Here is a 10680-nt window from a genome sequence, read left to right on the forward strand (position 1 = left end):
TAGAATAAGAACCCAGAACCAACCCTACCCTCTGTTCCGTGAAGTCTGGAACAGGCCGCTGTGGCCGAACGGCACGAGGCGAGGAGCTTTTATACACCAGCGTCCAGCCCATCTCACTCCTCACTCCTCACCAATGATCATCACTGGGGGGGGGGGGGGGGGGGGGGCTTCTTTCACCCAATCTGCTGGGTCATAGTGCTCCTACACGTCACCAGACGGGGTGTATCCATGTGTTTAAATGGTGTTTAACAACGATAATGGCACCAGAGCCAGACTCCTATATGGAAGCTCAGGATAGATAGACATTGACAACGATCGGTCCGAGGGCAGAGGGGTCAAACGCCTCATGCAACATTGATGCTTCCTGCCTGGAGGTGGAGGTACAGGAACCACACTGAATGTTCTCCACAACCTCATCCTATCTGTGGGAAAGGTGGACTTTAGGGTAAGAAAATGTAAGTCAAGTCAATGTGATTTATACTGAGAATAAGGACATGAACTCTGCACCACTCATTAATGCAGCACTTACTGTCAAATCTATTGATGCCAATGGAATTTTGTTGTTGATATCATGTGTTTAGATTTTCTGTCTTCATCCTCACCAGAACCACCCTGTTCGGTTCCCTCACTTTGAAAGAGAAGGCCGTTGTTCTAGTGCTGAGTCGTTCACATCGAGGGCCAAATTAAAACCCTTGCAGGACCTCTGTGTTTGAACTCTCCATAATAAAGATTTATGATGGCTGCTATTGGCAGATGGTGTTTTGACTCTTTATTTCAGATCAATGCATCCCAGCTGTCGAGACAGGAGTGAGGGATGTTCCTGATGAACCGGTAAGTGAGTCGCTCATCACACAGGAGTGCAAACAATATAAAATATATATAAATATATATATCAAATATTGATAAATATTAACTGACATTGGACTTATAAAACAGATGGGCCACTGTGTGTTTGTGTGTGTGTGTGTGTGTGTGTGTGTGTGTGTGTGTTTGCATGCATGCGTGGGTGTATATGAATGTTTGCCCTTACATTGGGTGTCTATCTTCTTTAGACAGCAGGGAGGAGAAAAGGAGATGGATGATAAATTACTTTCTGGTGGGTTTAATATTGTCCGGCTCAATCACAAAGACAGCCTCCAGTCCAGTTTCTTGTCTTGTCACTGTTTGGCAGTCAGTCGTGACTTTAAGTCACTTTCTTTGTTTAACCCTTAGAGTAACAACCTGGGGCCTCATGTACAAAGCTTGCTTACGCACAAAAAAGCTGCGTCAGCAACTTCTCACGCAAACGTTCGGATGTAGGCTTACAAAGACTGACTTGACGTGAGAAAGTGCGGTTCTCCACGCAAACTAAATGCCTGGCTTACGCACATTTCTGCAGCATTTTGTCAGTTGGCGGCATAGAGGCAATGCAGCGCAACAACATTAGGCCTACACGATCACGAGTCATGAAGTAATATCGTCGGGATGCGTGATCTTAAATGCACTTCAATCATGCGTTATTGTTATCGAGACGCATAATGTGACACTGTTGTTAGGCTAAACTTAAACAGACCCATAAAACTAAATTGTCAATATTGGAAATAAAAGGAAGCCCCCAGCAATATTATTTTCAGTGATGGCTTGTTTATTAAACGTTACATATTTTCCGGACCACGCATGACATCTGGACTAATTGATCTCTCTTCACGCATTTATTGTGAAATTCTTGACTGCAATATTATTATGTGATGTTGAGTGGAGTAAGCACAAGCCATTGTTACTTAAAATCAATCCATCAATGAACCAGTCGGCCAATTTCGAATTATGTAGGCCTACATATTATTGACACCTTGGGTGTATGGGAACAACCTATCGTCAGCAGGCATCCAAATAAATGATATAAAAGCATGCGCAAAATGTGATTATAATATATAATGTGGCTATGGTTATAATCGGTGTGTGTGTGTGTGTGTGTGTGTGTGTGTGTGTGTGTGTGTGTGTGTGTGTGTGTGTGTGTGTGTGTGTGTGCGCGCGTGCGTGCGTGCGTGCGCGTGTGCGTGCGTACTGGCTTATCAGCCGATTCGGATTCCCAAGAGCTATCCTCTTGGAACTATGTATTTCTCCTAACGATGGCACTACTGCAGGCCTATTTATACTAATTAGCATATTAAATGAGGGAGGAGACTGGGCGGAGAGTCGGGCTCGTGCATGTGCGCTCAATTTCACGTTAATTGGGATGTACAAAGAGAATCTGCGTGAAATCGTGCTTACGCAAGGATTGATACATCGAGGATTTTTTTGTGCGCAGCGGCTTTCCAGATTTTGGCGTCCGCAAAGTTTTAGTCAGAAATGGATTGCGTGGATTTCTGACTAAAACTTTGTATGATTGAAGTGCATTTAAGATCACACATCCCGACGTTCAAATCCACTTTGAACTAGCCTCATATTGCAATATTACTTCATCATGACTCGTGATCGAGTAGGCCTAATGTTGTTGCGCTGCATTGCCTCTATGTGCCGCCAACTGACAAAATGCAGCAGAAATGTGCGTAAGCCAGGCATTTAGTTTGCGTGGAGAACCGCACTTTCTCACGTCAAGTCAGTCTTTGTACATCCGAACGTTTGCGTGAGAAGTTGCTTACGCAGCTTTTTTGTGCGTAAGCAAGCTTTGTACATGAGGCCCCTGGATGCTAGACTGAAGGAATAGCCTGCGTTTTCGTGCGACATGTTTCCTCGAAACCTTCACCACTATAATGATGTGGAGCAGTACAGTTTGCCATGTGATGTAGGGGCTGGCGTGTCGCTATGCCAACAGCATCAGCACCGCATCACAGCAGGAGTTCCAGCACCAAATAGGACAGCGCTAAATGAGGGCAGATCCTGGCTGAGAGTATTGAATGTGGGCTGAAGCCTCTCCAAGAAGTTTGGAAAGAGTATCCTCAAGTGGCTTTGACTCGTTCAGAAGATGCTGCTACATGTTGGATGTGGATCCTAAAAGCATTCCTTCCCCCAGCTCCGTCTCGTTAACGGTCAGACTCGGGGAGGACAAGGCCGCTGTGACGTTCCTCTGTGCGCGGTTAGGAGCAGAGAAGACGTGGGCTGTGGTGAACCAGACTGTCACACTGAGCCGGTCCCGGCTGCTCTGAGGAGAGCATACGCTCAGCGCTCTGCCAGTCGGCCTCTGAGTCGCACTAGAACAGGGACAGAAGGGAGAAGACTTGTCTAAAAAAAACTGTTAATGGCGGTTAGCCTTGAGGAAAAACAACATACTGAACACTTTGAAACCACTTAGGCAGTTGAATATCTTTCCAGATATGTGATGGTGCTTCTGTAGTCCTGCCCTCCATTCAGCTCCATCTAGAGACTCTCACTGTAGTTAGATTTTTGTGTTTGGTTACTTTTGCCTCATATTATTTCCAATAACAATGCACTAAATACATATTGTTTAATTGAATGTCAAACCAACCCATTGTAAATGTACTGGAACTCTAAGGGGAAACCTTGCTGGCTTGAGGTGTCATTTGGATCAAAGAGCATTGCATCCTGCTCATATCAGCCCAGCAGCCTACGCGAGGAGGTTAAATTGACCACTAGAGGGTACCATTTACTCTCAAGAAGCTTTTGTTGATCTTCTCATACACTTACGTGTTTAATTTGCGTGTGTTTAGACAGATGGGCGCGCACACACACGCGCACCAAGCATCACCCGCATTCATTCATTCTATTAAATACTCACTCGCGGTAAAACTACGACTAAAACTTCTCACGATCAAATACTCATCAATCCTAAAAGTAATGGGCTTGTAGGCCTACACGATGTCTGGGTCAAGAACATATGTGTTTGCTGTACGGTGTTTGCAGATGATGATTGCTGTATCAGCTGTTCTTTCCCAAATCATTTAACCAATCATTTACCCTAAAACTAGATTTTGTTTTGGAAGCCTGGAATATACTTTGCTCGAATGTATTATTGTTATTATTATTATTTTAACGCATGGCATAGCCTACTATACTTCATTCATGTTCATTCATGCAGCCCTATGGAATTATGGTTTCCACAATCCACACGCTATTTCAATGCAGTTTCACATGTATGAATAATCTTTGACATCATAATATTTAACATGCAAGTGTAGTGGTGCCTGGTTGTTGGGGGGGAAAATCAGCTTTGCGCCGGGTGCAAACTAGCAATGACACATGCGTCGGTGTAGAAAGTCAATTGCGCCGGGCGCAAGATAGGGCCCTTCTTCTGTTTGGCGCACATGGCTAATTTGCATACGCGCACAGGACTGACTGGCTCCGCTTGGCAAAAAATAGAACATATTTGTGAATAAATGTTTAAAATTCTGAATACTGGACATGGTGAGCTTAAACACATTTAAATGACCATTAGTGACAATACATTTTTCTTTTTCTTTTTTCTTTCAGGGGGTCTCATGGGTTAACCGGGGGGGCCCAGCCGTATTTCGCACACTGGTTTTCCCCCACTCTACCCCTATTATTCATGCTGTTGCATGTACTTTCCACTAGATGGCAATGAAAGCTCAAGTAAGGAGACCACTGTTGGCTAATGTAGGCCTACTATAACACCTTCACAGTTATCATCGACACACCTTCAGCCATCAAATTATCTCTTCTTAACTTTTAACGTAATGCATAGGGAACCTGGTGTCAGGGTTGTCATAATTTTTAAAAGCTTAAAAAGATCCGGGGCTTTTGAAGTGAGATTCAGGGCTTCAGTCCTAAAAGCCACCCCCCTGCTCCGCCGCTACAGCGTCTAATAAAAATACATTATTTCATACTGAGCAATAAAACTAAACACTACAAAGATACTAGACTTAGCCTATATAAACTACTTAACTCTCCCAGGGGTTGAGACCCTGGTCCGGATTAACTGGCGTCCAACGCAGCGAGGCAGCTCCACAGACCGTAGGAGTCCCGCTGCATAGAGAGTGGCTTGAGCTATCGCTAACTCGTACCTGCCTCTACCGGAAGCTTTCCCTGTTCTATTGCTATCTTCGCCGCCGGCAACCCTAGCGGCATGCGAACGACACCCTCCAGGCCCGAGTGCATTCAGGTTAGAAAGTTTGGTTAGTTGGGCCCCAGCCCCGTCACATTCAGTCCGCTCCCCACTACAACTGCCTTCAATCTGATCTTCAATCAAACACACACACACACACACACACACACACACACACACACACACACACACACACACACACACACACACACACACACACACACACACACACACACACACACACACACACACACACACACACACACACACACACACACACACACACACACACACACACACACACACACACACACACACACACACACACACACACCACACACCTCATTTACAGCGCATCATCCCAATCACCCCATCAACCAATCAACAACACCCTGTGTCCTGAATTAATGTGACGATCATTGTAAGCACAAACAGAGGAGGGAGGTGGGGACTGCTGGACTGCCGCCTATAGCTGGACGGGCACATTAACTGGCACATTAGCTCGTCGAGGCGCACATTCGCCTGTTTTTTTTTTCTCGCCTATTTGGAGACGGAGATGGTCGCGCCGCGCGCCTCGGGGTTCCTCTCTCTGTGCGTCCTCCTTCTCCTCTCCAACTCTTTGGACGGCGCCTTAACTTTTGAGCTGACTCTGCTTCACACCAACGACCACCACGCCCGCGTCGAGGAGACGAGCCGAGAGGCGGGGAAGTGCCGGGGAGACGGACCCTGCTTCGCCGGGGTCGCCAGAAGGTTCACGAAAATCGCCGAAATCCGCCGGAATGAAACGCACGTCCTGCTGCTGGACGCCGGAGACCAGTTCCAGGGAACCGTCTGGTTCAACTTCTACAGAGGAGCGGAAGCGGCGCACTTCATGAATCTACTGGGTTATGACGCGATGGTAAATCCATATTATCATTAATAATACTTACTTTATTATTGTGCTATTTATGTGGTGTAATGTGGTGCAGTGGTATTCCTACCCGTACGGATATCGCTAGTTATTTTATTGATTGGAAATGCATTTGAAACTGCAGCATCTATATTATATTATTTGTTCTTTTTGTGCTGGTGATGGATGATTTTAGCGTTTTGGCCCCATTCACTTCCACAAATATACACCAGTAGGCTACTGCACTGCACTGATATATGATATATTTGTCTTGATTTTTAAACCTGAGATAATACCAACAATGAGGCAGAAGAATAATCATAATAAAAAAGAAAAATGATAACAATAGTGACGGCTTTGCAACGACACCAAAACACTATTGTCGTTGTCTCTTAAGGCCTTTGGAAACCACGAGTTTGACAACGAGGTGGACGGTCTTCTCTCCCCCTTCCTGCGTGATGTCAGCGCTGCCATGCTCAGCGCCAACATGAAGGCAGACCAGACGCTGGGCCCGCGAATCAACGCCCTCTATCAGTCATCCAAAGTGTTCACCCTGGGCTCCGAGAAGGTGGCAGTGGTGGGATACACCACAGCAGAGACCCCGCTCCTGTCCCAGCCTGGTGAGGGTTAGGATGAGGGGAGGGTGAGGGTTTGGGTTAGTAAGTTAGTTAGCAGTCATTGTATGGAATGACTACAGGCATGAAGTCTTGGTCTCAAGAGACATTTTCAGTCGTGAAAGCTGAAAAACTTTCAGCCCTAAGTTACTACCAGCTGTGAGGACGGTTTAGCCGGACATCGCCAGAGCAATTTGAAAATGCCCATCTGTCAGGAACCTCTTAAGTCCATTTTTAATTTGTGTGAATCAAACCAATAATAACTATCAAAACTTAACTTAACTTAATTTTTCAGATGACCTCAACTTAATGATGCGATTGGGTTATTTTCCCACTTGGGTTTTGAGGACCCCACCTGGGCTTCCAGAATGAGGTGGAGGCCATCGGGGTGGAGGTGGAGAGACTGACCTCCATGGGCGTCAACAAGATCATCGCTCTGGGTCATGCCGGCTTCGACATCGATATAGACATCGCCAAGCGAGTGAAAGGAGTTGATGTCGTCATTGGAGGACACAGCAACACCTTTCTTTATACTGGTAGGCCTATTCAACCCACAGCATGTATCTCTTTTAGCACATCCTATCTCTTTAGCACATCTCCATCTCTTTTAACCCTGTCTCCACCTAGATGTATGACAGATAAGTCTACCAACAGTCCACTGGGTTGGATGGTAGACTGATCTATCACACAAAACTGATTCTGCATATGGATGTTTGGAACTTAAACAGTGTTCAAGAACTGGTTTCAATTCTGGTCTTAAATCTGTGGTATAAAAGGTTAAGTTATGTGAATCAATCAATGTGAAATTCATCATAATTTTACCCACAGGCAGCCCGCCGTCTTCTGAGGTCCCAGAAGGAGTGTACCCGCACATGGTGAGGTCAGACGACGGGCGAGATGTTCCCGTCGTGCAAGCGTTCGCCTTTGGGAAATACCTGGGGAACCTAAAAGTCACCTTTGACCAAGCCGGAGAGGTTATTAAGGCGGTCGGGAACCCCATCCTCATGGACAGCAACATAGCTCAAGGTAGACCTTTCAGACATGGCAGTCATAAGTCATAAGCTCCCTTTGTTGTTTATTTTACCTCAACAATCTACTTCAGTATTTATTGATATACTTAAGAAAAGTTGAAATTATTTATTTGTATTGATTTGCATTCATTTGTATGAATAACCCTAATTTCTAACAGCAGTTTTGTTGAATAACCTGCCCTTTTGATTCAACACCAGAATAACCAAGATGGAGACATCATTTGTTTATGGAACATCACCCTATTTTCCGCTTCAGACCCGGGTGTGCTGGCTGATGTGCTCCACTGGAAACAGAACCTGTCCCACCTCTCCAGCCAGGTTGTCGGTCACACCTTAGTCTACCTCAACGGCTCCAAGGGGTGCCGCTCCCATGAGTGTAACCTTGGCAACCTCATCTGCAGTGCCATGGTGAGGAACTTGACCCTAGCTTCACCGTAGCTTCACCTTAGCTCTACTGAGCTTCACCCTAGCTTTACCATAGCTTTGCCGCAGCTTCAACGTAGCTTTACTGGTTCATTATTTTGTTTCCTTCAACATCTCAGTGCTTGGTGGATTTATTTTCTCTTTTTTATTCTTTGCTACACAAGACACCTCAGGCCAAATGTCCTCTGATGCCGCTAACAAACCCTAAACCAAACTCTTAACTAACCATTCCCCTTAACCCTAACCCTTAATGAACTAACCCTAACCCTTAACGAACTGACCCTAACCATAACAAACTAACCCTAACCCTTAAAGAGCTTACCCTAACCCCTAACAAACTAACCCTAACCCCTAACAAACTAACCCTAACCCTGAACAAACTATCCCTAACCCTTAACAAACTATCCCTAACCCTTAATGAACTAACCCTAACCCTTAACAAACTAACCCTTAACGAGGGCTCCTTCCTGTCAGGTCTCTAACAACATCAAGCACTCTGACGAGCTCCGCTGGAACCACGTGGGGCTGTGTATGATGAACAGTGGGGCCATCCGCACCTCCATCAATGAGCGCTTTAAGAATGGTGAGTGGAGCTCAGCCTGCACCATGTTGTTGGTGGGGAGGTTAGGGTTAAGAACGGTGAGTGAAGCTCAACCTGCACTGATGTTGATGGTGCAGGGTCGAGCTTCTGCCTTTATACCTTCAAACTAGAACAGGATACAGCAGAAGTAATTTATTAAGTAGGTTACCATACAAGCTGGGTCTGATACAGACCCCTGTATTAAGATGATGATAAAGACCCCTGTATTGAAGATACCTGTATTAAAGACCCCTGTATTAAGGTGTTGGTAAAGACCCCTGTATTAAGGTGTTGGTAGAGACCCCTGTATTAAGGTGTTGGTAGAGACCCCTGTATTAAGGCGTTAGTCTGTGAATTAAGCTGTTCCCTCTGCTTTCAGGAACCATCACAATGGAGGACCTGCTCCTGGTGCTGCCCTTCGGGGGAACCTTCGACATGATCCAGGTGAAGGGCTCCACGCTGAGGAAGGCCTTCGAGCACTCGGTCCATCGCTACGGGAGCAAGAGGGGAGAGTTCCTTCAGATTGGAGGTCTCCACATCCACCACCACCACCTTATAGTCCCTTCAGATTGGAGGTCTCCACATCCACCACCACCACCTTATAGTCCCTCCGCATCCATCACCTTATAGTCCCTTCAGATAGGAGTTCTCCACATCTACTACCTTATGGTTCCTTCAGATAGGTCTCCACATCCACTACCACCACCTTATGGTTCACGTGTCATATGTCAGGACGGTGAGGTCAGTGTTTCAGTCCCAGCTAAAGGTTCAGGGATTGAACCCATGTCCAGTCTACTGCTGGCATCCTGAACACATCAGGTGCTCACAACACCACCGCCAGGACATACATAGATTGAATATTTATTATATCCATTAAATGGATTTATTACTGGTATTTTTTGTACAAACATTTAGAATAACATTTGACTTTAGTTCTTTCTTCTGTTAATGCCGCACTTTGGGTCGGCTCCTGGCCTGTACCAGGGCAGGTTATCAGACTCGTGTCTAAGACTAGTCCTCTGCTGCTACACAGAGGAGCCGCCTGTAATGAGTGACAGCTGTCGGTCCCGAGGGGCTCCTCTGTAAAGCGGTGGTCTGATGCCCCCCCTGCCTCCCCCTGCAGGCATCCACGTGGAGTACCAGGTGTCCCGGCCTGTGGGCCAGCGCGTGGTGTCCCTGGAGGCTCTGTGCACCGCGTGCCGCATGCCCCGCTACCTACCGGTGGTCCCAGACGAGGAGTACAAGCTGGTGGTCACCTCCTTCATCGCCGACGGAGGGGACGGGTACGACATGCTGAAAGACGAGAGGCTAAAGCACGACACAGGTGAGGAGCTGGGGGAGGAGGTGGGGAGGAGAGAGGAGGAGGTGGGGAGGAAAGAGGGGGAGGAGAGGAGATGGGGAGGAGGGAGGCGGTGGGGGGGAGAGAGAAGGAGGAGGAGAGGAGGTGGGAGCGTGCATATTGTACATGTACAATATGTGTGTGTTTTCAGGTGACATGGACGTCTCTGTTCTCTCCAAATACATCATGGAGCAGAAGCGCGTATATCCTCCACTGGACGGTCGGATCAAGTTCATCAACTCTGCGTTGTGCGCGGCCAGCAGCTCCGCCCTGCTGCTAGTAGGCGTGGGCCTGGCCTCCGTCCTCTGATCACCCGCCTCATCGCTCAGAGATTACCACTCAGATGAGAGCCATGAACGTGGCGACTAGCCTTGACGAAAGTCTCATGTTATAGAGGGTGTGATAGATAGTGTATCTATACTAAGGAGTTGCCTTAGACACCGGTACCTGCAGTGTTAATAGCAATCAACAATTAAATCAAAGGGAAATTTAAATTATTAGAAATGCGTTAATTAAAAAAATGCTCATGTAATGCATATTGGTTGGTGTAGCGAGCTGAATAAAGAAGTCCTCCATGTGTGACGTCAACAAGTTGAATTTGTTCCTCTGTGAGTCAGAAGCTCTGTTGGATCATCTGGTCGGACCTTCATAGACCTCAGAGGGTCCAGGGGAACCACCAGTCATCACCATCCTAGGGTCACCAGGGGTCAGGGTCACCAGGGGTCAGAGTCACCAGGGGTTAGGGACCCAGCAGCCTCTGGCAGTGTGATTTCTCCAACTGCTTGTTAAGTAAGACCATCAGGAA

At 46.7% G+C, this 10680-nt stretch overlaps 1 protein-coding gene across 1 annotated transcript; it reads left to right on the forward strand.

Moving 5' to 3' along the window:
- Positions 1–5555: 5555 nt before the first annotated feature.
- On the forward strand, positions 5556–10184 carry nt5e (5'-nucleotidase, ecto (CD73); the record flags this gene model as incomplete). The annotated part of the gene is made up of 9 exons (XM_084482110.1): positions 5556–5897; positions 6286–6508; positions 6850–7038; positions 7331–7528; positions 7790–7941; positions 8431–8539; positions 8916–9065; positions 9660–9860; positions 10027–10184. The coding sequence occupies 9 exons, from the start codon at positions 5556–5558 to the stop codon at positions 10182–10184; spliced, it is 1722 nt and encodes a 573-aa protein (XP_084338236.1).
- Positions 10185–10680: the final 496 nt, after the last annotated feature.

The sequence above is a fragment of the Micromesistius poutassou genome (assembly GCF_964030765.1).
Source record: "Micromesistius poutassou genome assembly, chromosome: 17".
NCBI classification, from domain to species: domain Eukaryota; kingdom Metazoa; phylum Chordata; class Actinopteri; order Gadiformes; family Gadidae; genus Micromesistius; species Micromesistius poutassou.